The sequence below is a fragment of the Callorhinus ursinus genome, unplaced genomic scaffold, assembly GCF_003265705.2.
Source record: "Callorhinus ursinus isolate GAN/ISIS: 27379988/994484 unplaced genomic scaffold, GSC_fseal_2.0 scaffold78, whole genome shotgun sequence".
Taxonomy (NCBI): domain Eukaryota; kingdom Metazoa; phylum Chordata; class Mammalia; order Carnivora; family Otariidae; genus Callorhinus; species Callorhinus ursinus.
The window spans coordinates 3,960,510-3,988,445 of NW_027397140.1; the positions used below are offsets into that span (position 1 = coordinate 3,960,510).

General features: G+C 42.2%; 1 protein-coding gene across 1 annotated transcript in view; it reads left to right on the forward strand.

Moving 5' to 3' along the window:
• ATP10A (ATPase phospholipid transporting 10A (putative)) overlaps positions 1-27,936 on the forward strand; it is a 210,915-nt gene that overhangs the window by 124,376 nt on the left and 58,603 nt on the right. Inside the window, 1 exon segment of the mRNA XM_025852086.2 lies at positions 15,667-15,752. Within this exon segment, the coding sequence (XP_025707871.1) occupies positions 15,667-15,752 (86 nt within the window).

A 27,936-nucleotide genomic window follows, 5' to 3' on the forward strand; every position in this document is an offset into this window, starting at 1 on the left:
GATCAACTTGGTCTTGGCTTGCTGGCTGTTTGTGCTGATCTTCTGGGGGAGGGGCCTGTTGCTGTGGTTTCCAAATGTCTTTGCCGGAGGCGGAATTACCCCGCCCTTGTCGGTCCGGGCTAAGGAAGCTGCTCCGGTTTGCTCTCAGGAGCTTTTGTTCCCTGCAAGCTCTCGGTACGGCTTTGGAGGACCAGGGCAGAAATGGTGGCCTCCCAGTCTCCACCCGGAGGAGCTGAGAACTCGGGGCCCCGCTCCTCAGTGTGCCCCCAGAGAAAAGCAGTCACTTCCGTGTCCCCGGTCTCTGGCCGCACTCCGTGCTCACCCGGCCTGTGATCGAGCGTTGCTATCTCTGGCACCCGACCCCGCACGGAGTCTCCAAACCCAGCAGATCCCTGCAGTGCGTTCCCGCACCGCTCCTCCCCGGGAAGGAAGGGGAGTCTCCTCGGCTCTGCTGCTTCTTGGGTCCCTGCTGGGGGAGCCGTGCCCCGACTGGGCCGCAGATCACAGTTTATGGGAACCCCGAGCTGAGAGCCCACGACTCTGCTCCGTCTCTGCAGCCGGCTTCCCCGCTCTGATACCCGGGAGCTCTGCCGCACTCAGGCACCCCCGGTCCTTCTGTGACCCCGAGGGTCCTGAGACCACACTGTCCCGGGAGGATTCCACCCCCCGCTTAGCCACTGCAGCGACGTCCCTCCGCAGAGCCGACTTCTAAAAGTTCCAATTTTGTGCTCCGCGGCTCTATCACTTGCCAGAAGCGGCCGGCGGAGGCCCCTCCCCCGCCGTCTATCCTCCCGAATACCGCCTCGGATTCACTTCTCCGCACACCCTACCTTCCAGTAAGTGGCCACTTCTCTGTTCAGAGAGTTGTTGCTACTCTCCTGTTCGATCTCCTGTTGAGTTCGTAGGTGTTCAGAATGGTGTGATCCCTATTCAGCTGAATTCCTGAGACCAGACGAAATCTAGGTTTCCTACTCCTCCGCCATCTTGCTCCACTCAATTTGTTCTTTTTAAGAGTATCTGCTATTCATGGTCATTTACCTTTCCATTTTTTTGGACTGAACTTGTTCCCAACTCTAGTTCCCAAAGATGTTGGGATTTTTATTGTGATTACATTGAATATATAGATAAGTTTGGAGAGCAAATAGTTGATATAATTCTGAGTCCTCTAATTCATAAATACATATATATATATCCCCCTTTAATTGTATCTCCTTTAATCTCTCTCAATAATACTCTGTAATTTCAACAGAAAGAACTTGCACATTCTTGTTAGATTTATTCCCACAAATTGATTTTGTAAGCTTATTATAATGTGTATATAAATGCAATATGTATGTGCATTTTCAAAGTAGTAAATGCAATACACACACACATATATGTATGTATGTATGTTTGCATATGCAATTTATAGAAATACGGTGGATGATCTTGTATTCACAAATCTAAAACCGCTTATTAATTCTAACAAGTTTTCTGAAGATTATTTTAGATTTTCTACACATATAATCATTTTGTTTGCAAATGATGATGCCATTATTTCTATGTTTTCAATTATTTATACTCTTGGTTCTTTTACTTTCTCTTTCTTTCCCTCCATTACCCAGTTGGAATGGCAAGAACCTCCAATTCAGTCTTAAACAGAAATGGTGATATAAGATATTTTGTCCCTGATACCAATCTTTTTTTTTTTTTTTTTTTTTTTTTTTTTTTTTTTTTTTTTTTTTTTTAGTGGGGAGAGGGGCAGAGGGAGAGAGAGAATCTTAAGCAGGCTTCTCTCCCAGCTTGGAGCCTGAGGTAGGGTTTGATCTCATGACCCAGAGACCATGACCTGAGCTGAAATCAAGTTGGATGCTTAACTGACTGAGCCACCCAGGTGCACCCCTGATACCAATCTTAAAAGGAAAATTTTGAACATTTTACCATTATATACAGTATTTCATTAGGCTCTAGCTGAGTACATTTCACAGACTAAGGACGCTTTTTTTTTTCTTTTTTCTTCTCCCCTAGCAAGGAAGCATTATCATGAACAGATGTTGAATTGTATCAAATGGGTTTTCTGCTTCAGTTGAGGTGATTAAATGATTTATTTTTTTCCTTTTGGGCTAATGTGGCTGATTACACTGATTTTTTTAATGCTATTACCAACTTTGAACCAACTCTATCCACTTTCCTAATGTATTATCTTTTAATATATAGTTGGGCTTAGTTTGCTAATGTTTTATTAAGAATATTTTCATAAGATAGGCTTGTGATTTTCTGTTTTCATAATGTATCTTTGGGTTTTGGTATCAAGCTCATATTGGCTTCATAAAATAGGTTGGGAAGCATTCTCATCACTAGAAGAGTTTTATGAGTGTTATTTCTTCGGATATATTTAGTAAAATTCATTGGCAAAATCCATCTGAATTTGAAATTTTCTTTATGGAAAGATTTAAATGATCTTTCAATTTATTTAATGTTAAAATACTATAATGTGTCTTTTTCTACAAAAAATTGTAGTAATTTGTATTTTTCTAGTAATCTGTCCTTTTCATTTAAATTTTCAAACTTAATTGGCATGTAATTATTTATATAATACTCTTAACTTTTTAGAATAGTTAGGATCTTAGTGATGTCCTCTTTTTTATTCCAGTTACTCATCATTTGTACTCATTTTTTTCAAGCTCTGCCTTTCTAGGGTGGGTTAGTTATTACATTTGAATTTTTTGTTGTTTTTTGCTATTCCTTTAACCTTTTTTAGATTTCATTTACTGTTTTCTATTTTTTGAAACGGATGCCTACCTTGTTAAATTTATCTTTAAATATTTTAATATATGAAAATAGGCTCTTAATTTTCCTAAAAGCAAACAATATCCCACAAATTTTGATACATATTATATTTAATATCATTTTCATAAATATATGTCCCAATTTCTCTTGTCACTTTTTTCTTTGACCATTTAGAATTGTATTACATAATTTCAGAGCAAATGGTGTTTTTAAAAGAATTTTCTTCTTTTTAATTTTGGTTTAATTAAATTCTATATTATGTTTTTGAAATTTGTTACTTGCTTTATAGCTCGGAATATGATCAACGTTTTTAAATGTCGTGAGTGCCCTTGAAATGACTATGTATCCTATAGTTGTTGAGTGCAGTTTTTATGTAGGTCTATTAGGATAATAATGATGTTCAAGTTTTCTGTACCTTCCTGGTTTTCTTGACTGTTCTATCAAATATTGAGAAAGCAATGTTAAAATTCCCTGATTAAGATTGTGGATTTCTTTATGTCTATGTTTCTATTAATTTTTGCAAGCTATAAAGTTATGTTATTAGAAGTATGTAAATTTAGAATTATTTTTATTTTCTTTATTTTTAACTTAAATTTTACTTAGTTAACATACAGTGCAATATTTATTTCTGGAGTAGAATTCAGTGATTCATCAGTTATGTACAACACCCAGTGCTCATCACAAAAAGTGCCTTCCTTAATACCCTTCACCCATCTATCCCATCCCACCCCACCCCACCCCATCAACCCTTTGTTCTCTGTCATTAAGAGTCTCTTATGGTTTATTTCCCTTGCTCCCTTTCCTCCCCCCTTCCCATATGTACATCTGTTTTGTTTCTTAAATTCCACATATGAGTGAAATTATATGGTATTTTTCTTTCTCTGACTGACTTATTTCACTTAGCATAATACTTTCTATAGCTCCATCCATGTCATTGCAAATGGCAAGATTTCACTTTTTTTGATGGCTGAGTAATAGTCCATTGTGTGTGTGTGTGTGTGTGTGTGTGTGTGTGTGTGTGTATTCTTATTCATCCATTCATCAGTTTATGGAAATTTGGACTCTCTCCATGGTTCGGCTATTGTTGATAATGCTGCTATAAACATAAAGATGCATGTACCCTTCGAGTCTGTATGTTTGTATCTTTTGGGGAGATACCTAGTAATGCAATTGCTGGGTCCTAGGGTAGTTCTATTTTTTAATGTTTTGAGGAACCTCCATACTATTTTCACATTGTAGCTGCACCAGTTTGCATCCCCTCAACAGTGTAAGAGAGTTCCTGTTTCTCTGCATCCTCGCCAACACTTTTGGTTCTTGTGTTAATTTTAGATATTCTGACAGGTGTGAGGTGGTATCTCATGGTTTTGATTTGTATTTCCCTGATGATGAGTGATGTTGAACACCTTTCCTGTGTCTGTTAGCCATCAGGATGTCTTCTTTGGAAAAGTGTCTATTCATGTCTTCTGCCCATTTCTTAACTGGATTATTCATTTTTGGGGTGTTAAGTTTGGTAAGTTCTTTATAGATTTTGGCTACTAACCCTTTATCTGATAAGACATTTGCAAATATCTTCTCCCATTCGGTAGACTGCCTTTTAGTTTTGTTGATTGTTTCCTTTGCTGTGCAGAAGATTTTTATCTTGATGAAGTCCCAGTAGTTCATTTTGCTTTTGTTTTCCTTGCCTCTGGACACGTGTCTAATAAGAAATTGCTAAGGCTGAGGTCACAGTGGTTACTGCCAGTGTTCTCCTCTAGGGTTTTGATGGTTTTCTGTCTCACATTTAGGTCTTTTATCCATTTTTTATCCATTTTGAGTTTATTTTTGCATATGCTGTAAGACAGTGGTCCAGTTTCATTCTTTTGCATGTTGCTGTCCAGTTTTCCCAACACCATTTGTTGAAGAGACTTTTTTTCCCATGGATATTCTTTCCTGCCTTGTCAAAGGTTAGTTGACCATAGAGTTGTGGGTCCAATTCTGGGTTTTCTATTCTATTCCATTGATCTATGTGTCTATTTTTGTGCCAGTACCATACTCTGTTGATGATGACAGCTTTGTAATAGAGCTTGAAATCCAGAATTGTGACGCCACCAGCTTTGTTTTTCTTTTTCAGCATCGCTTTGGCTATTCAGAGTTTTTTGTGATTCCATACAAATATTAGGATTATTTTTTCCAGCTTTGTGAAACATACTGGTGGTGTTTTGATAGGGATTACATTAAATGTGTAGATTGCTTTGGGTAGTATAGACTTTTTCATGATGTTTGTTCTTCCAATTCATGAGCATGGACTGCTTTTCCATTTCTTTGTGTCCTCTTCAATTTATTTCATGAGTGTTCTATAGTTTTCATAGTACACATCTTTTACCTCTTTAGTTAGGTTTATTCCTTGGTATCTTATTGTTTTGGTGCAATTGTAAAAGGATTGATTCCTTGATTGCTTTTTCTGCTGCTTCATTATCGGTGTATAGAAATGCAACAGATTTCTGTATGTTGATTTTATATCCTGTGACTTTACTGAATTCATGAAGTAGTTCTGGCAATTTTTTGGTGGAATCTTTCAGGTTTTCTACATAGAGTATCTTGTCTGCAAATAGTGGAAGTTTGACTTCTTCCTTGCCACTTTGGATGCCTTTTATTTCTTTTTGTTGTCTGATTGCTGAGGCTGAGACTTCCAGTACTATGTTAAACAGTGGTGAGAGTGGACATACCTGTCTTGTTCCTGACAATAGGGGAAACGCTTTCAGTTTTTCCCCATTGAGGATGATATTAGCTGTGGGTCTTTTGTATATGGCCTTTATGATGTTGATTTATTTTCCTAATGAATCAAACTTGTTGTCATTTCATATTGACCCTTTTTATATACAGAAATGCTTTTTGATTTAAAAATACTTTGGCTAATACAGGTATACAGGTATACTAGCTTTCTTTTTGTTAATCTTTGTCAGATAAGCCCTTTTTGTCTTTTCACATTGTTCTCTTTATCTGTATGTTTTTAGGTCTATTTCTTATAAATGTCATATTGTCGAGTTTTGTTTTTTTTAATTCTGACAGTCTTTATGTTCACTACATGATTTTACTTGATTTGCTTTTAATGTTAGTATTGGTATATTTGAGTATGAAGCTTTTCTTCTTTCATTTTTGTTTGTTCTGCCTGGTTTGTTTTCCTTTTTCTCTCCACATTTGCCTTCTTTTCTTTTATATTTTTTGCCTTCTTTTAGATAAAGAGATTTACTAATCTTTCTTCATTTGGTTTGGCAGTTACACACTCCTTTACTCTCATTGTAATTGTTACAGTAGAGTTTACAACATGCATCTTTGACTTATCAGTATCTAATATGCATTGATTTTCAATTATTTTCCTGGACATGCAAGGATTTCTTTTTTAAACTTCTTTTTATTCCCTCCTAACCTAATATGCTTCTGTAGTCATGTGTTATAAATATACCTCTTTATGAACCCCCTAAGACATCATCATTATTTAATACAGTTAACACACATTCATATTTACCCTCATTCTGGCCATTTTTTGTTGCTCTTTATTCTTTTCTGTATCTTACCCTTTCATCGGGCCCATTTTTTCCTTCTCTTTGGAGAAATCTTTTGTTTTTAGTATTTAGTTCTGTTATGCCAGTATCAAATGCTCAATTTCCTTTTAAGATTTTATTTTCTCTGGTTTTTGGCATTTTCATGTCATGTGCTTAGGTGTGATTTCCCTCTATTTATCCTATTTCAGGTTTTTGGGTCTGTGGGTAGGTGCTTTTTAATCAGATTTACTAAATTCTCAGCTATGACTTCTTCAAATATTGCTCCTGCATAATTCTTTCTCTTCTTTATCAGGGGCTCCAGGAACATATATGCTAGCCCTTCCTCTCTGTCTTCTGTGTCTCTTACCCCCTCTGCTGTGTTTCTTGCCTTTTGGTCTCCCTGTGCTTTATTCTAAACAATTTTTCTGACCTTTCTTCTAGCTTACTACTTTTTTTTCTTCAGGTTACCAAATCTGCTATTAAACCATTCATTGAGCTTTCAGTGTAATTTTTTTCAGGTCTAATTTTTTGTTTTTTTGTTTTGGTTTGTTTTTTTGGTTTTTTGTTGTTGTTTTTCAAATATCTTAGGTTACATTTTAAGGTTTCTAGCTCTTCCAAAATGTCTTTAGCTTCCTGATCATGGCAAGCATGGTAACTTAAAGTTCCTGTGAGCCTATCCTGTTCTTGTTTCTGTTGGTTCTTTTTGGATGACGTCTTATCTCTTCTTGTGCCTGCTTATCTTTGAGTATGTGTATGAAATTGTACTTGGAAATTTGTGTTTTTTTAATATTTATTTATTTGAGAGAGAGAGAGTGTGGGAGAGCACAAGTTGGGGGAGGGGGCAGAGGGAGAGAATAATCTTAAAGCAGGTTCCCCACTGAGCATAGAGCTCATGAAGGGCTCGATCCCATGACCCATGAGGTCATGACCTGAGCCAAAACCAAGAGTTGGATGCTTAACTGACTGAGCCACCCAAGAGCTCTGGAAATTTGTTTTTTAAATAATTTGAAACCTAGGATTACTTTTTTTTCATTAAGAAAGAACTTTATTTTGTTCAGTATCTGGAGGTTCTAGCGATCTAGAATCACTTTAATCCAATTTTGGGGGTTAAGATAGTCTGTGTTTAAGCTGGGTGGCAGTGTCTTTGTGGCTCAGTTGTTCATGGTCCCCTAAAAAGATACAGCTGTTTATCAGGCCTTTCTGTTTGTGAGTTCAATGGGAGGCAAAATAAGAACCCTTCAAAGATGTCTGTGTCTTAATTCCCTGAACCTGATAATAGGTAATGTTATGTGACAAAGGGAAATATAATTAAGGTGGTTGATTAGCTGTCCTTGAGGTAGATTATTCCTAATTATCCTGAATTATTGAGGCTTTATAAGTGAAAAAGGGAAGCAGGAGAAAGAGTACACAATGATGCAGTATGGGAAAGCCTTGTTTTCCCTGATGCTAACTTTGAAAATGGAAGGAAACCATGAGGCAGGAATATGGGCAGCCTCTAGAAGCTGGAAAAAGCAAGGCAATGGATTCTTTCCTGGAACCTCCAGGAGGAATTTAGCCCTGCGACACTTTGTTTTTAGCCCAGTGAGACCTATTTCCAAGCTTTGACCTCCAGAACTGTAACATAACACATTTATGTCATTTTAAGCCACCAAGTTTATGGTAATTCTATTATGGCAGCAATAGGAAACTAATTTAGGTTCTAAACTCCAACACTGGCTCCTCTAGTTTTGCTCGATTTCTCAACTACCTCTTTCAGAAACTGTAGACTCCTGTGAGGGAAAAGAGGCCCCAAAGACCAGTCTCAGCTCCCTGGACTTTTTGTCTTTACTAGATCTTGGTTTGACTATTCTTTACCTTCTGGTTAAATCGCTGGTACCTTTGTTCAGGTGTTTCTAATATTTCCCCAATGTTTCTTTTTGCCCTCAACCTGATGTTTGGTCCCAGTTGCCTTAGTCCTTAATGCTGGACAGTCTTCCTTTTGAATCCAAGGACTGAGCTAGTCTGGTTGTGTGTTAGCATTCACAGTTCTGCTGCCATTTTGGTCTCAGAGCCATTCCCTGGGGTAATGCAAGAACTTCTTCACTGACCTCTTCTTTTTTAAGTCCTCCATCCTGGTTTTATTCTAACACTAGCAGGATGACTTCTTCCTACGTGGGAACCACTGGGACTGCCCCCAGAGGTCACTTCATTATAGATGTCGCTAGTTCTTTCTGTGCTGCCTGGTGAGAGGAGAGCACCTTATCTACAGTTAGGATATCTGTCTAGTGATCCCCAAAACTTGTTGGGTCTATACCCACAGCCCTCTTTGCTCACTCCATCATGCCCACCTGTGGTGCTGGAAGAGGGACAAAGAGGTTCGTGGCTGTGAGACAGACAGGCTGACTTGTAATGTGGCCGTGCTCCTTAGCTCAGCAGCATTGCTGTAGAAGTGTTTCATACAGTGGCACCTTGTTGGATTAAGTACAGATTCTTTTAAGAGGGCTGTTTTAAAATACAGCCCTTGTTTAGGTTTTGAAGTTGGTTTTCTATAAAACAACTCCTATTGCTTGCTGTCTGGATGCATAGCCTGTCCTTAGATACTCCTTCTTTGATAAAAGAAAAAGTTGGAGCTCTGTTGGCAATCACAGCCCATGAAGGCAGCACGGAACATTTGTAGCTGCGAGGGAAAGAAAGGCTTTTGATCTTGAGAATTTAGGCTCAAACCCAGCACTCTAGGCCTTTGAATTTTGCCACCATCTAAACTAATGCTTGGAGGCTTTTTGAGTATGAAACAGCAAGGAGGCAAGGGAACAAAGGATGAAAAGGCAAGAAAAGGAAGGCAGGGGCTGCTCCTCCATTTTCAAGCCAGAGTCAGTGAGGGCAAGGCTGGCTTTCTGCTTTCAAACAAAGAGAGGTCCACCTGATCCTTGTACTTAGGACAGGAAATTTTGCATTAGAAAAAGAAGGCAGCAAATTAGATACCCCTTGATCAGTGTTTCTATGAGCTGTCAAAGGCTTTGAGCTTCCAGAAGCCTCCTGTAAGGCTTGCTGAGGCCATTATGCCCCTCCCATGGTCCTGGCTAGCTTTGTTTCCCTGGGGATGACCATGGCATCAGGGAGGAGTATGGCACTCACAGAAACCATCATGAGCTGTACTACATGCCATCCAGTGCTTCCTCATGGGCTGCAGCACCAACCTACGTAAGCACTTAGGTCATGTTGGATATTATAATCACATCTATGGCAACTATAGAGTAAATAGTTATATAAATGTGTTTTGTGATCATTTGTATCGGCATAAACTCCTAGTGTAACGCTGAATCTATGAAAGTGATTAGAAAAAAGATTACTTTGATTTAAGGCTCCTTATATTTTTTTAAAGATTTTATTTATTTATTTGAGAGAGAGAAAATGAGAAATAGAGAGCACGAGAGGGAAGAGGGTCAGAGGGAGAAGCAGACTCCCTGCTGAGCAGGGAGCCCGATGTGGGACTCGATCCCGGGACTCCAGGATCATGACCTGAGCTGAAGGCAGTCGCTTAACCAACTGAGCCATCCAGGCGCCCAAGGCTCCTTATATGTTTGACTTCTCCTGCTACCAGTACCAGAATGCCTACAGTTTCATTCAGGTTTTTATTTTTTGATTGATTGAGTACTGACTGTGTGCCAGGGGACACATTCGTGGACAAGACGGACTATTACTTTCCCATTTCAGGTTAACTATATGAAACTATTGATTTGGCAATACAATCTTTGCAGTAAATAAGTAAATTTATTCATTTATTTGTTCATTTGCTTGTGTAGTATTGGGCTATCTGCCCTCCTTTGAATACCCACAGCACTGAAAAGTCATGTGGTAAATATAAATTGGATTAAAAATGCACAACAAAGGGGTTCGAGTATAATTATTCCATTAATTTAGGTTAAAATGCTTTGCCTAAGTTAATTCAGATATCGTTCACCCTTTGTTAATAAATAAGCAGCTAGATTAGAGGCCGTGAAAAAAATTCTTTTACATTGCTACTAAGTGAAATGCACTTGCACTGAAGAGGGACTGGGTTTCTGAAACACAGAGAAGCCCTACCAGCCCCCTCGACAGTCCTTTTTGTCTCAGCATCAGGTGAGAGAACACCTAGCAGGCAGAGGTTCTAGACCGCAAGAGCCCAGCATGGAGCTCTAGGTCTGTTTGGAAGCTTACGTTATATGAGATCCTTGCAAAATAAGCACCCATCACCCTGGGCCATGCGTGCACCAGGCTCTGTGCTGGTCTCGAGGGCATAGAGCTCCTGTTCTCAGGGAACCGGAAGTCGGTGAAACAAGAATGAAGCCAGCAAGTTCGCAGCAGTTTCACCTGCCTGTCCTACCTAGGGCAAGGGGCTGTCACTTCTTGAAATGCAGGAGGCAGTTAGCCAGGGTGGGAGGGCAAAGGAAACCATGCAGAAAGGTCTGAGCCTGACATTCCAAGTAGCAGGAATAGGAGGTGGGGGAGTGGCAGCCAACCTTGGGAAGAGCCTGGCTGCTACACTGGGATGTGAATTTCATCCCGTATGGCAGCAGCTAATACAGGGTAATCAGCCTTTGTAAAATTTTTTTGTAAAGATTTATTTATTTTATATATAGAGAGAGCATGAGTACATGCTAGCTGTGGGGGGGAGGGGCAGAGGGAGAGGGAAAGAAGCAGACTCCCATTTAGCAGGGAGCCCAATTTGGGGCTCAATCTCACAACCCTGATATTATGACCTGAGCTGAAATTAAGAGTTGGATGCTCAACCAACTGAGCCACCCAGATGGCCGCGGTCATCAGCCTTTGAAGGCCGATGTAGGGTGGTGATGTTGAGGCTGGAAGTAGAGGGGAAACCCTGAGTCCCTTGTGACTAGTTGCATCATGACAGGTGACACAAAGGACATTTTCAGGACAGGGTCCCAGGTGCAGAGGACAGAAGGAGCATGTTTGTTTTCTTTGTCTTGTCAATTTTTGCTGGGCTTCTCTCACCAGGCTTCTCTGGGACCATGTCATCCAGAGACCAGGACAGACAGCCTCACTCTGAAATCTCTACATGTAGAGCTGGTGGGGTCTCTGGAAGCATGTGCTTATCCTATTTTCAAAAAGTGTAAACTGGTTCACTTCACTCTTCTTATGATAAAAAATAATGGTGTCTACTTTAATGGACTGAAAATGTCCTTTTAGATATCACTGTTTTTGTTTTAGGTTGGAGGAAGTGCACTTTCACTTTTACTAAATAGTTATTAGCAATTCGTTTAATGCAAATGTGAAATATAAGATTGGTAACAGACTCTTCCCTGTGAATCAAGCCTTCATTCAGTAAACAGTCTCAGTACTGCTCAGTTAGACATCATGCCTCCCCCATGTGATTGAACAGGGGGCATGCACCTGCATAGCTACGTGTTCTACTTGGAGGGGTGCTGAGCATGAGGGGTGATCAGCACTGGGCATCTGAAGGAGGGACCATCTGCTGCAGTGACTTGGCTCATTAGGCTCTTGGCTGCTGCAGTTTCTAACAAAAATGCAAGTTCAGGGGCAGAGCTCTCTCCTGTGTCACTGCACTGCCTCTTCCTTTTCATGTAATAAGATCGAATCACTTTGTCCAGAGAAGCTGGAGAAATATTCGGAGTATAGCTGCAGAAAGTATTGCCAGTAAGGTACTTGTTTGGACATGCCTGCTCTGCAGTGAGTGATGTCATCAGCTGCGCTTGGCCCAAGATACTTGGTGTGCTGTGGCGGTTGCTGCAGAGGGCCGGCAGCTTCACTTAGAGGGCCTACATGTGTGAGAGCACTCTCAAGAGGTACTGCTGCTTCTGCAGCAACTCCCAGTCCTGAGGCTGTCACAAGCATGGGCGTGAATTAAACCCCCCTCTGCATTCTGTGGATTGGTGGATTCATAGAGCTCCAGAGACCTCAGAGATCCAAGTCTAAAAGCTCTCTCTTGCCTTGCTTATATTTATTAAACTTCAAATCCCAAGTCTCCTGATTTGTTTTTACTCCATTTTTGGGTGAACTCTGCTATAACTCCACATCCACAGGCATTGCTGAAGATGGGAAGGATGTAGGTATCAATAATCAGATGAGGATATATTTAATAGGAAGCATGTTTTTAAAAACATTAAAACTTAAAAACATGTTTAATATCTTTGAAATTTTCTGTAGAATTATACACTTTCTGGCTTATATATGGTAACAGTATCATCATTTCCTGTTAAAGTAGGATAATCTTAGTGTCAGTGGCTGAGCTGGATGTCTTAGAGGCTGAGGAACTGCTATCAGTTACTTAAAGGCCTCTTGACCTTGGGCATGACTTTAGGCATGGTCCTTAATCACCCTAAATTAAAGGTAGCATGAAAACCAACCCTGCCCTGAATGGTGGTGAATAGCACTTAGCACAAGGCCTGGCATTTAGCAAACTATCAAAAAATAGTAATTGGTGACAGTGATGCAGGTGATGCAGTAGAGTGGTACCCCCAGGAATTACTTATGCATGCGTGGTGCTTTCTGATTTGTATTGAAATCCCTGGTTTTCCGGGCTATGTTCTACTTGATGAGTAATTCGTTTCTTCACACTCAGTTCTCAATGTATGTAACTTTTTTTGTTGTGGTAAAATATATATAGCACACAATTTACCATTTTAACCATTTTTTTCTTTTTAAAGATTTTTTATTTATTTATTCGAGAGAGAGAATGAGATAGAGAGAGAGAGCATGAGAAGGGGGAGGGTCCGAGGGAGAAGCAGACTCACTGCTGAGCAGGGAGCCCGATGTGGGACTCGATCCCGGGACTCCAGGATCAAGACCTGAGCCGAAGGCAGTTGCTTAACCAACTGAGCCACCCAGGCGCCCCCATTTTAACCATTTTTAAGTGTACAGTTCTGTGACATTAATTTTATTCACATTGTTGTGTAACCATTATTATCATCTACCTCCCTCCAGAATTTTTTTCATCTTCTGCAAGAGGAAGTGCCTTTTTTTTTTTTTTTTAATGGAGTTAGCAAGCTCAGAATGGAAGGGTGGGTTGGGGTCCTGTAACTCTGTCCATGCTCCAGGAGGCAGGTTTGGCAAAAGTTTGGCTGATGATGGTGATGAGGGCATGACCTTGAAGCCAGTTTAGAATGAAGCAGATGGGTAGGTAGATGAGTGGACGGAGAGATAAATATATTTCTTAAATGGGGTATTATTATATTGTCAGTTTATATAGAAACAATCAATCAATGTATGTAGAATTTTCCCATCCAAAATTTCTGCACGTGAAACCTTTTCTAAATGAGAAACTCAAAGATGGTCTCTGCATTAGTTTGCTAGAGCTGCTATAACAAAATACCACAGTCTAAGTGGCTTAAACAACAGAAATTCACTTTCTCACAGTTCTGGAAGCTGGATGTCCAGACCAATGTCTCCAGAGGGTCGGTTTCTTCTCAGAAACCCTTCCTTGGCTTGTAGACGGCCATCTCTTCCCTTTTTCTTTTTATGATTGTCCTTTAGTGTGTGTCTATATCCAAATTTCCTCTTATAAGGATACCAGTCAAATTGTATTAGAGCTTACCCTAATGACTTCATTTTAACTTAATTATCTCTTTAAAGATCCCGTGTGGTCACATTATGAGGTTCTGGGGGTTAGGACTTCAACATATGGATTCTGGGGCATGGGGTGGGTGTGGGGTGGTTACACAATTCAGTTATAACAGTCTCTGAAGATCCCTCTGATTCTAAAAATCCTCAAAATTCTCCCCAATTCCAGATGAAGCAGATGAAACCAGGCAACCTGTGCCCTGGACGTGCACATTCCCCAAGGAACATGGTTATTGATAGAATGGTATGAATGCAGCACTGGAGTCCAGAGACGGAATGTCCTACCATTTCTGAGCCATTCGCATTACATTTTTCTTAGAGAGAAAGAATAACAAACAGAGACAGAGTATTTTAAGTGCACCCTCCTTGTCTGCCAAGAATAATCCTGGTGTGCTGTGGAACTCAGTCCCTTCATGGCTACCCTGGATGCTGCATCTGCTGATGTCTGCCTTGGAAAAGGCGACCAACTGGCTCCAAGATACTTCACATGGCTTTAAATGAACACAGGGCAGCTTGAAACATGGCCTCACTCTAGAAATAGAGCCAGAGGCCATTTCAGTCCAAGGGGAACAGGGCTGATGGCTAATTAAACTTCAGGAAGAGGCTTTTATTTTTTTTAATTTTTTAAAAGATTTTATTTATTTATTTGACAGAGAGAGACACAGCGAGAGAGGGAGCACAAGCAGGGGGAGTGGGAGAGGGAGAAGCAGGCTCCCTGCTGAGCAAGGAGCCCGATGAGGGACTCGATCCCAGGACCCTGGAATCATGACCTGAGCTGAAGGCAGAATTGAGCTACTATTATCCAATGAGTTCTCTTTTTAATGTGCACGATGCACTGGAAAACAGTAAGAACTGATGTTTGAGTAATTACCTTTATGGCTGTATTCTGTGCTGGAAACTACGTTGTTGTGTTAGAGTCATAATCACCTGGGGTGGTGTTAACAGCGTTTATGCCTTTGCTATAATTTTTAATCACTTGCACTTTTTGTGTGATGATTTACTTGTGTGAGCAAAGACAGTTCAATTTTTCACCATGTTGTGACTCTTGGTAGAGAAAAAAAGAATGACAAGCCTGAGCAATGAGAGCTGATTAAAAAAAAAAAAAATCCATTAATGATAGTTATTTATACTAAAGGTCTATTCCCTGCATTTCCCTCCCATTTTTCTTCCTCCCCTCCTCCTTTCTTCTCCCTTCCCTCTCTCCACTCCTGATCTGGTCATATGGTTTATGGCAGTGTTACATCTCTCAGTGGCAGAATTCTCAATGAGAGACTTTGTGGTGAGCCGCCATTTTTCAAGTAGAATAATGAAGAAATTGTTGGCTTACCCATCGGCTATTTAAATGTATTTCATTAAATATCTGTGCAAAATTTTTAGTGCACATTGAGGAAATGTCATTTTGTTATAAGTTCCTATTTTCCAGATGGAATTTGCTTCTCTAATCTGTTTAGGAAATTGGAAGGTGCTGGTCTGTTTCAAAAAATTCATTCATCCCTTTCAGTCATTAGTGGCTTCCTTTGTTGTTATCTCATATTCTCTTATTTTCATTAGAGCTATAATCCTTTCCAGCTCACTTACTCACCAGTACTGTTCTACTAATTGCTATTCATTCTACAATCATCAGTTATCATTCAGTATAAAAGTGAGAAAGCATGAGCTAAGCGCTCTGTGAGCATTGGTACTCTGCAGAGGTTTCTGGGCAGACTCCTTCCATGAAATTTCCCTACCTCACGTAGATGTGAGACAGAAGAGCAAGTGCCTTTTAGAATGGAACAGTCAGAGCCCAAATTTCTCTAATGTATGCGTGCTCTTATTTTAGGTAACCGAATTCAATCCTTTGATGTTCACCAGCGTAATCGAGTGTGAGAAGCCAAACAACGACCTGACTAGGTTTCGTGGTTGCATGTGAGTATTGTACATATGCCTGAGCTTGCTGTTCTGTCACACACAGTTCAAAAATACACATTTAATATTTTTTGCCCAATGTGTAGCCTTTTAGGAATGTTGCCCATATCTGAGCCTTCTTGGTTCTTATGGGACCGGTTTGTAAGATCCTGTCAGCAGTAGAAACTTGCCCACATTGCCTATGATGAATAATTACTGCCTTTCCTTCCTCTAGCTGGCCTGGGTAGGGTGAGGGGAACAAGGGAAGTATGGTGCACTGCACATGGCCCCATTAAATGGAAGCATGGGGGCCACCCAGGAGGAGCCTGGCTGGGCAGCTCATTCATTCATTCACTTAGGTACTCAGTCACTGACTATTTGTTGAGCCTCTGCTGCATGATAGCCCTGTTGAGGGCTCTGAGAGTAATGCAGTGAAATGAATAGTTAAAAAAAAAAAAAATTACTACCTTCATGTTTATTTCATTCTAGTTTGGGGAAAAGAGAGACAATAAACAAACAAAAAAATAAGTACAGTATATAACGTGTCAAATAGTTCAATCCCTTGCTCCAAAAGGGAAAGACAAAAAAGGTGGATAAATGACAGGATTGGCATGTGTTGTACTTGCTGAAGCTGGGCTCTGGGTACGTGGGAAATATTTGCTAGTCTCTCTACTTTCATGTTCTCTCATTATTACACAGTAATAATAATTTGTGTATGTGTGTGTAGTCGGTTGGCTCGGGGGGAAAAATGGCAGAGGAGAGGGAGTGTCACCATGGAGTTGATGAGTTGGGTGCCACAGCTGTTGGGGGCAGCCTCACAGAGAATGAATGTGATGTGTGTGCAAGAATATGGAGGACTTTAAGTTTGGCCTACCCTGACTCGCTGGTTGGCCTCTTGGGGCCTTAGTCTGCTCTCCCAGACTTGGGTCTCCTGTGTGGAGAATTTGGGGCCTTCTCTCTGCTGGCTTTCCTGCCTGAGGTGCGAGCCGACCGGTCTAACTGCTTTGTGGTCCAGGCACAGTGTGGCCCCACAGACATGTGGGGGTAAGGCAGGGTGCTCTGCTTCTGGAAGTCGGCTCCATTTCCAAGACCTCTCAGTGTATGTTTGAATCTTCGGGTTCACTGGCACATCCAGCATTGTTGAGTGTGCCCACGCACAGTAGACTTCCTGTCATACTGCGGGGTGATCAATGAATGAAAAGTTTTAATAGTAAACGGTGAAATGTGGGTGCTGCCAAGAGAGGACCCAGTCACACACCAAAATTGCTGATCCATGTCTGAAGATCAGAACTTGGAAAATGTTAGGTCACCCCTTAAAGGAACCAATTAAAAGAAGATAAAATTCATTAAGAAAAATGTTAAAATGTAGTATGTAAAATTTGGAGGGAGAATACTCAACTACTCATATATAACTTGGCTGCTGTGGATTTTCCACCCTCCCATGGCCCCCTGGGCCGTCTTCTGTAGGCCCACTGATCCATTGTCCCCTGGACTTCACACATGGCACCATTCTCAGCACCACTGTGAATCTCCATGGCCACATCAGCTAAATGGAGCAGATGCTGGGTTTCCAAAGACCCTGAAATAACCACCTTGAAGGGTGGTGAAGGCATCCTCTAGGGAGAATAGTCTATGCACATTCTTGCTCATAGGGTAATTTTGGAGGGCCAACTCTACCAAAGAAAAAGCGTAGACATCCTTTACCAAAGACTGTACTCCTCTCTTATGGTCTGTCTTCTCTTCTGTGAGGGTTCCTCCAAAGCCCCTGAAAGATGCAGGACTCCTGTGCTCTGATGACTATTCTCACACTTTTTGCCTGTTCTTGAATTGGATTAACACTGAAAGGGATTCAACCCTAAGTGAGCAGCTGTCAGTCCTGCCCTCTAGGAACTACTTTCATCATAGGCATATTAAACAAGTCCAGCTTCGTGCTGAGGCTGGCAAGCTCTGGAGCCCACACTTTCTAGCTAGATAAACTTGGGCAATCTGCTTAACTTTATTCATCTGTATAATGGGGAGGATCACGGGAGCCCCCTCAAGTCCTTGGGGCAAAGTTTAATCAGTTTAATACCAGAAAGCTTTCAGAAGGGTGCTTTATAAATATTTGCCACTATTACGGTCATTGCTGCTATTGTTAATATTACTTTTACAGATAATACCACAGAGCATGGAGATGAAAGGATCGGGAGAGAAGTATAAGTGAGAACACGAATGTATCCAGGGGAAGAGGTCCAGTTGGAAAGGGAGGGTGATTTGTCTTCAGTGTGTATATTAGGAAAAGCCATAGAAGGAAGGGAATGGAGTTTTGAGATTTCCTGAATTTGAGGAGCTGGCAAGTGCCTCAGGTGGAGTGAATGTGGGCCAGAAGTTCAGGGGAGTAGGAGCTAAAGATGAAGATTTGAGGACCCTCTGCCCAGAGGTCATGTATGAAGTCAGGGAAGGGGCCTGGGAACATGAGACAGAGGGCTAGGGAGGAAAGGAAAGGAATAAAGACAGAACAACCTCACAGTCAGGAGCGAGCATCCTTGGGTGTGATAGGGGTGTGGTTCCATGGGCAATGTACAATGGTGGAGGCAGAACAGGGACATTCAGGAAAGATCTGCATGCCACACTCCAGGGGCAGCCCAAGGAACGGGAGGGCCACACCATCGGAGTGTAGATGCAGAGGGGCAGAGTCCAGATTGCAGGAGATAGAAGGAGAATTATATTTTTCCACTACTCTTTCTAGAAACATGTCTTAAAAAGGAGGAACAGGGCCAGAGATGAAAGCCTCAAAGAAAGGGGAAGGACTTTTATTAGGAAAAGAGAAGATAACAAAAAGCCAGGCTGGTGGAGATCTCCATGTGGGCAATGCTGACTTTCAGGTTGTGGGAAGTTGGTGATCAATGAGGGGTAGCGTCCCTTGGTTCTTTGCTCACCCGCAGCACCTGCACCACCTCCATGCCCAACCCTCAGCTGACTTGGCCCCCCAGCCACTTCTTTCTTTGGAAGATGGCTGCTTGAGTGGGCGTCAGTTTGCCCCACAGCCAGCCAGGCTTACTCACCTTCTCCAACAAATGTTCCTAACATGAGTGACCTCACTGGCCCATCTCCCAATAAAGAAAGGAAAGAAGGGCAACACCCTGCTGCATGAATCTTTCCCCACTCTGCTTTCTAGTTTTGCCATGCTTTCTCCTTACTTTCTCCAACAAATTGTCCTGCACTGAGGCTCACCTCTGAGCCTGGTCCCAAATCCTGCTAGTCTAGGTGCTGCCAGTTCAGGCCAGTGCATACCTAGACTGTTGTTTAATTGTGATTTACCATTTCTACCAAGCCAGGTATTTTGGATTGGTCACTGGAAGATCAGGGTGCCGATGGGCCTCTCTCCCAGCAGGCCAACTCAGGCAGGGTCTCTGGAGGTGGGGCACAGGTGACTGTGTATTAAAGTTTCTCCCTCTGGTGCCTCTGTGGTGCAACCAGCATGCGCAGCCCTGCCTCCCAGCCAGGCTGAAGTGCTCCAGGAAGAGTGAAGGGAGTGGAGGGCAGGTAACTGGAGTGTCAGGGGAGGGGCCTGTTCCTCCCCTGAGAGAAGGGAGAACCCAGTTCCCATACTGGTCCTTATGCTCAGGGCTGGGCCTAACTTGGGTGATAGATCTGCAGTTCAGACCCAGGGAGCAGATCAGCAGCCAGTTCCCTGGTTTGCTGGCTTGCTGGATTTCATTATCTGCTGAGGATGGCCTCCCTTTAGCCTTGACTCAGCTCTGTGTCAGCAGCCTTGACCTGCTGCTCTGTAGCCTCAGTCCAGCCAGGGAGCCCAGGCCAAGCCCAGCTGCCATTTATACCAGCAATACCAGTTTCACTCATATTTGGACCAGCCAATCTGAACTCAAAACTTTAGCCATTTGCACTTAAAGGGACCTAAGCTTGGGTTTACAACAAAAAGACCCAAGTCTGAATTCTAGCTTTGCCCACTCACTGGGCAAATTATTCTGCATTTCTGAATGTGGCTTCCTCCTAATGCTGGAAATAACAGTGGCTGACATGAGAATGGAGGAAAAGAGTATGGGTGAAGCATAAGGTGAATTATTTTTTTCTTTTTTTTTAACTGTTTTTATTAGTATATAGGTAAGAAAATACAGAAACTCTAAAATAGGCTTAAAATATTCCAATAAAAAGTAAGATCATGTATTTTGAAATTAAGAAAGAAAGAAATTCACTGTGTGCAGGGCAACAATTCAAATAATCTTTTAACTATCTGTGAAGGAAGCATGAGGTGAATTAGAACACGTCATGCAAGAGAGTGGTGTTAGCCATGGTATGTGACTCCACTGCGATGAAATGTCTTCACTAGGAATGTTTTTAGAGATAGAAAGTACATTAGTGATTGCCAGGGTTTAGGAGTGGAAGGGGAATGGGGGTGACTGCCAGTGGGTATGGGGTTTCTTTTTGGGGTGATGAATATGTTCTAAAATTAGCTGGTAGTGATAGCTGCTCCGTGAATATACAAAAAACAAAAAAACAAAAACCAAATGCTTAACCATATACTTTAAACGGGTCAATTTTATGGTAAATGAAATGTATTTCAAGCTGTTAAAATTTAAAAAAAAAGTGTTAAGAGCTTCATTATTCAAGTGAGCATCAACCTTAATCCTCACTGTTGTTTAATACAATCCCACAGTTAAAAACTAATGAAATCCTGTTCTTCACCCCTACGGGTGCCCTCTCCCTGCCCCAAGGCACTGCAGCCCAGAGAGACCCCTGTGAATGGATACCAGCTCAGTGGCCAAGTGCCCCAGCAGCTCAGGGCATCTTGTTCAGCTGTGCTCAGCCAATGTCATGGCATATGGTGGGTGACCTTTGAAGCCACCAATCAAACACTTTCATTTGCCTTTAGGAATAAAGCAGAGAGGTTGGTTGATTTAGTCTGGTGTAAAATTCCATTTCAAATTGTAAACCCAGGTTCCATTTCTGATCCCAAAGTCTTCCACAGAGTAAGTCCTGAGCTCCCTCCCTGCATGCTGCAGAGCCTTATATGACCACATAGGGCTGGAAACCTGCCATTGCAAACCTGGGCATGCTTGTTGGGGTAGCCTCCCTGCCCTGCAGATGACACGATCCATCACCACTGTCACCCTGTAAGAGGTAGAATCAGAACCTGTTGTAGGAGAGCCCTCATGGGCCCTCAGTCCTCCAGCCCAGTGTCTGGACAGAGCTATGTGTGGGCTTATGTCCAAGATGTACTCACTACCAATGACCAGGCATTAAGATGAACTATAACTGTACCAAATGGATTCATTAAAACTGGAAAATACTTATTTTACCTTGACACCTTTAATTGACATATTTATATCTCAAGAAAATCCATTGTCACAAAACACACAATTGGGTTATTTCTACACTTAGGTTAGATAAACAAAAACCTGAGCAACTATTATCTTAAAGAAAATTCTGCCCAGGGTTTGGCTGTGGAAGGAATTATCTATTATTTCTTTCTCCCTACCTCTGTGACTCAGAGTTCCCTTCGGCCGCAGATCTGACACTCAAATTCACTTAAGTGGAGGGCGGTCTTTTTGCTAAGGTCATTTGAAACAGGAGTGGGTGGAGCCATGAGAGTTCATAGCAGCTGAGCTGTCACCACCGTGAGGCCCAATGGTCCCAGGGCAGGAGTGGCCACCTGGACTCATGTCAAGAGGGTCACCTGGGGAGCCTCCTAGCCCTGGTCTAGGGACATTCCCAACCCAGGATTCACTCCTCAAAAGGAGCCAAGGAATGAGCTCCTCATCCTCCCTTGCCTGTGTTCACTCCCCTGTCCTTCTGATATAACCATTGGATGGACCCAACCTAAAGTTGAGGGCAAGGCAGCCTCCAGCATCTGCCAGGCTCTGAGGTAGACATCAGCAATGCTGAACAGAATAAGATTTGAGGAGCTCATATTTAGAAGTGGACACAAACAAGGAGGCATCAAGGAATACTGCAGAGTTTCCTGGCTGCAGGGCCTGGGGAGCTTAACCCAGAGAACCTTCCTGAAGGCTATAAATGTGAGTCCAGGCTAGCAGGCCATGCTCCTCCAGGCTAACGGGCTACATGGGTATGAGAGGCAGCATGGGTAGAAGGATGTGCACTGTGAGGTGGCTGGAGCCCAAAGCCTGGATAAGAAGGGCCCACAAAGGTGCTGCAGAATTGGCTGGGACATGTATGTCAAGCATGAAGAAGTAAGGCATTCACAGGATGCACCCAGGAGAAAGCAAAGTTCAGATGCACACACTGAAAGGTTGCCCTGGTGACTGTGTGAGAAATGGATAGGAGGGACCAAGGCTGGTGGCATCCAGGCCAGCAAGGGGTATGTTACAGGCTCTAAGCAGAGAAATCCTGAAAGCCTGAATTAGGGCGGTGATGCACAGATGGAGGGAGAAGGAGGTGGATTCAAGAAATAACCAGTGAGGAGGGTAAAATTAAGGACTGCAATTTGAGTGCGTGTAAAAATGAGGGAGGAGGGGTCAAGAAGGGCACACGAGGATGCTAGTCAGGTGACCAGAGTGAGGGTGGACCACTATCTGGGGTGGAGCAGGGAGGAGGGCCCAGGTGCTGGGGAAGGAAAGAACTGCTGGCTGCTGTCCAAGGTCCCTGAACTCGCACCCTACTGCCCGTGGCCCTGGGGCAACTGGGCAGCAGCAAGTACACCTTGCATCTAGGTGTTTGAACTGATGGATTGCTACCCTGTTGCTGGTCCCTGTCAGCACCTTCATATGCTCAGAGGAATGAGCCTTGATGCGCAAAACTCATTATGAACAGCAAGTGCTCATAGGGAGACACGACATCTCTTGACATCTCCTGAGCAAGAGCAGTCTGCCGAATGCTCGTGAGCCGAACTCTGCCATTTCCACAGGAGCCTACACGTGGCCCTTCCCAGTGCACAGGACATTCTCACCAAAGAGCTCTCTCATCACGCTTGTACTTTGGAACAGTTTTGATTTAGAAGAGATTGGTTTGATGAGTCAGGAGCCCAGGAGACTTGAACTAGAGGCTTAGATGAAATGTTTAAGGATGTGTCAGTTCGTTCAGGCTTACCATAGACCAGGCAGCTTGGACAACAGAAATTTATTTTCTTGCATTTCTGGAGGCTGGAAGTCTGAGGTCACAGTGTCAGCAGGACTGGTTTCTCCTGAGGTCTCTCTCCTTGACGTGCGAATGGTCTTCTTCTTCCTGTGTCTTCACGTGGTCTTAAGCTCTATGTTTGTCTATCTCTGTGTCCAAATTTCTCTTTATAAGGACACCAGTCACAGGGGTAGAGCTCATCTGTATGACCTCATTTTTTAAAAAGATTTTATTTATTTATTTGACAGAGACACAGCGAGAGAGGGAACACAAGCAGGGGGAGTGGGAGAGGGAGAAGCAGAATCCCCACTGAGCAGGGAGCCAGATTTGGGGCTCTATCTCAGGACCCTGGGATCATGACCTGAGCTGAAGGCAGATGCTTAACAACTGAGCCACCAAGGTTCCCCTGTATGACCTCATTTTTAAAGACTCTATGTCCAAACGTGGCCACATTCTGAGATACTGGGGGTTAGGACTTCAACAAATGAATTCCAAGGCAGAGAGCACACCTCAACCCATAACAGAGAGGTAGGTGTTGAGAACAACTCGATGGGGTGCATCTTCCTGGAATCAGGCCTCATCCCTGCTTGGCCCTGGGTCTGTGTTGCCCCCAGAGAGTACTTTTCCTCTCAGAAGTCCAAGGCAGGGCTTCAGCTTTTCCCTTGTTCTCCAGTTGTCCTGCTGGAGCTTGGCCTGCCTTGCTCCCACTTCTAACACAGGGGCCATCCACTCAGGAAAGGCCATTCCTGTCCATGAACTGCCTGTCCTTATGGCAGCAATCTTCACAGGGCTGTGCAGCCCCTTGTAACCAGCTCTGGTCTGGTGTGGTCTGTTTAGAAAGCACAGTATCGCTGGAAAGTATGTTATGTCAAAGAAAACTTAATATAAAATATTTTTCTCATTTCTATTCAGTTCATCTTTTATTCTGAATAAGCATGACTGGAACTTTGACTCAAACTGTTTGTTTTTTACTATTGTCCCTCAGAAATAGTTTCCATGTCCAGCCAAGAGAACTGTGGCCACAGGCATCCTCTCATTCCAGACACGGGAATGGTGTTTTGTGTGTACCATCTTATGCATGCTGGTGTCCTGATGCATTAGCCAACAATGAGGTTTCCAGTCTTCAATCTTTTTTAAAGAAAAACCTGTCCTGCAGTTGCCAAAGAGGAGGGGGCATTGACACAGTGTTGTTTGAACACTCTCCTGTGTTCCTTGCATGCCACCAGAAGAATTGGTGCTGTATCAGTTAAATAACAGGCTTGTGGAAAATACATCCTCCTAGCATGAATTCTGGCTTTTTCTTTATGATTTAGCCTCTCTTCTTCACCAGAAAATATATTCATTTCCCTGGTTGTGAAGAACATGGATTGTGTCTGAGATTGTATGGTGTCCTGCCCTTCATGACAGCAACCAGGGTCCAGATGTGGCAGCAAGTATTATTTCCCCAGAAACCTTGTGTACTTCCTCTGACTTTATACTCCCCAGAACAATTCTTCTGTCCATGTCAGTGGCAAAGCGTTAGGAGGTGGTGGGAGGGAAAATACCTGCAGGTGTCCTTGGTGAGCTTTAAGAACCACAGAGGAGTCTCAGCTATGTGTGGGGGAGAGGGGTGGGGAGACTGTCTACTGATGATGCGAGAAGATGGCTTTTCTGAAGTCCACTTTAGAGGCACTGTCTGGTAGCTTAGGCTGGGCCCCTGCTCTAGTTCTGGAAGCCTCCAGGGCCTCCCCTTGTGTGTTCATCAGGCTCCGGGACCAGATCTGTCCCAGTGTGATCCTAGCATAGGGTGATTCTGGTCAGCATGGATGATGATGAGGCCATCTTTAGTGGATCGAGAGGACAAGTTTGAAAACCAGTGCCTTAAACTTGGACTATCCCTCTTACTCAAAACAACAAGAAAATCCAATTAATAAAATGGAATTTACCACATTTCAAATTTAATATATTAATATTTCTAATAACTTCATGACTTTCTATAAGAAGGATGTAGAAAATGTTGCTGAAACTAATACAATTCCCTTTTCTAAATCTGTTGCATTTCTATACACCAATAATGAAGAAGCAGAAATAGAAATTAAGGAATCAATCCCATTTACAATTGCACCAAAACAGTAAGTTACCTAGGAGTAAATCTAACCAAAGAGATGAAAGACCTGTACTCTGAAAACTATAAAACACTGATGAAGGAAATTGAAGAGGACACAAAGAAATGGAAAAGCAGTCCATGTTCATGGATTAGAAGAACAAACATTGTTAAGATGTCTCTATTACCCAAAGCAACCTACACATTTAATGCAATCCCTATCAAAATACTAATAGCAGGGGCGCCTGGGTGGCTCAGTTGGTTAAGCTACTGCCTTCGGCTCAGGTCATGATCCTGGAGTCCCTGGATCGAGTCCCGTATCGGGCTCCCTGCTCAGCAGGGAGTCTGCTTCGCCCTCTGACCCTCCCCCCTCTCATGTGCTCTCTCTCTCTCATTCTCTCTCTCTCAAATAAATAAATAAAATCTTTAAAAAAAAATACCAACAGCAGTTTTAACAGAGCTAGAAAAAACAATCCTAAACTTTATATGGAACACAAAAGACCCCAAATAACCAAAGAAATCTTGAAAAAGAGGAGTAAAGGTGGAGGCATCACAATTCTGGACTTCAAGTTATATTACAAAGCTGTAGGGGTCAAGATAGTATGGTACTAGCACAAAAACAGACATAGATCAATGGAAGAGAATAGAATTGGACCCACAACTCTTATGGTCAACTAATCTTTCACAAAGCAGGAAAGAATATCCAAGGGAAAAAAGAGTTTTTTCAACAAATTGTGTTAAGAAAACTAGACAGCAATATGCAGAAGAATGAAACTGGACCACTTTCTTACACCATACACAAAAATAAATTCAAAATGGATTAAAGACCTAAATGTGAGACAGGAAACCATTAAAATCCTAGAGGAGAGCACAGGCAGTAACCACTTTGGCATCAGCTGTCACAACTTCTTACTAGATATGTCTCCTAAGCAAGGGAAACAAAACCAAAAATGAACTATTGGGATATCATCAAGATAAAAAGCTTCTGCACAGCAAAGGAAACAATCAACAAAACTAAAAGGTAGCCTATAGAATGGGAGAAGATATTTGTGGATGACATATCTGATGAAGGGTTAGTATCTAAAATCTAGGAAGATCTTATTAAACTCAACACCCCAAAAACCAATAATCCAATTAAAAATGTCCAGAAGACATGAATGGACATTTTTCCAAAGAATACATGCAGATGGCCAATAGACTCATGAGAAGATGCTCAACTCACTCATCATCAGGGAAATACAAATCAAAACTACAATGTGATATCACTTCATACCTGTCAGAATGGCTAAAATCAACAACACTAGAAACAACAGATGTTGGAGAAGATGTGGAGAAAGAGGAACATTCCTGCACTGTTGGTGGGGATGCAAACTGGTGTAGCCACTCTGGAAAACAGTATGGAAGTTCCTCAAAAAGTTAAAAATAGAACTACCCTAGGATCCAGCAATTGCACTATTAGGTATTTACTCAAAGAATACAAAAGTACTAATTCAAAGGGATACATGCCCCCGATGTTTATAGCCGCAATATCTACAATAGCCAAATAATGACGGCTGTATCTACAACATATCTACAATAGCCAAATAGTGGTCAATCAATTGATGGATAAAGAAGAAATACACACACACACACACACACACACACACACACAGGAATATTACTCAGCCATAAAAAGAAAGAAATCTTGCTATTTGCTAATGTGGATGGAGCTAGAGTGTATTATGCTAAGCGAAATAAGAGAAAGACAAATACCATATGATTTGACTCATGTATGGAATTTAAGAAACAAATGAGCATAGGGGAGAAAAAGAGAGAGAGGGGCAAACCAAGAAATAGACTCTTAACTATAGGAACAGACTGATGGTTAGCAGAGGGGAGGTTGGAGGAGAAATGAGTTAAATTGGTGATGGAGACTAAGGAGTGCACTTGTGATGAGCACAGGGTGTTATACTGTATATAACAGTGTATTGTATATTGTAGACTTGAAAGGAATATTACACTGTATGTTAACTAGCTGGAATTTAAATAAAAACTTATAAAGAATAATTTGTGTATTTGTGACAACACAAGGTACTGATGAGAAGTAGTGTTCTCTATCATGAGCAGGAAGTGGGCACGAGACCACGTAGCAACCTTCCCTGGCCAACTTCTCACTCAGTCTCACAGTTCCCAGGTCTGCCCTTTCTAGCTGTGGTTTGTCCCTGTGATGAAAACAAGCCTGATGCTGACACCAATTCATACATGTGGGTTTTTCCTACATATCAAGCAATTCTGTGACACCAGCTGGGTGTCCTATAATTTAACTCAATTCTGACACTCCCTGGAGACTGTGTCAGATCTCACAGGTTAAGGCTCAGTTCCACAAGATTTCCTCACTTCTGATGCCAACTACAAGTCCATGCTGTCACCTGTTCTTCTGACTGATCTGCTATAAATCAGAGGTTCCCGTAATCACCTTTTCAGGTTCAATTAATTTGCTAGAGCATCTCAGAGAACTCAGGAAACAATTTGCTTACTGTTTACCAGTTTATTATAAAACAATATGATAAAAGATACAGGTGAACAGCCAGATAGAAGAGATACAGGAGCAAGGAATGTGGGAAGGGGTGCAGAGCTTCTGTGCCCTCTCTGAGCATACCACTCTTCCAGCACCTCAGTGTGTTCACCAATCCAGAAGTTCTCTGAACCCCCTACTATTGGGATTTTATGGAGGCTTATCACATAGGCATGATCAATTATTAACTTGATTTCCAGCCCCTCTGCACTCTCTAGGGAATGAAAGGTGAGGCTGAAAACTCTTAAGTTTCTAGTCATGGTTTGGTCTTTCTGCTGACTAAACCGCATCCAGGAGCCCACCCAGAGTGGCTTCATAAGAACAAAAGATACTCCTGTCACCCAGAAAATTAAAAAGGATGTAGTATCCTCTGTCAGGAAAAACTGGGTTCAGAGATGCTTCTAGTGCTCTTATCACTTGGGAAATTACAAGAGTTTGAGGAGTCCTATGCTGGGAACTGGGGTCAAAGACTAAATACTAGAACAAAAGATCCT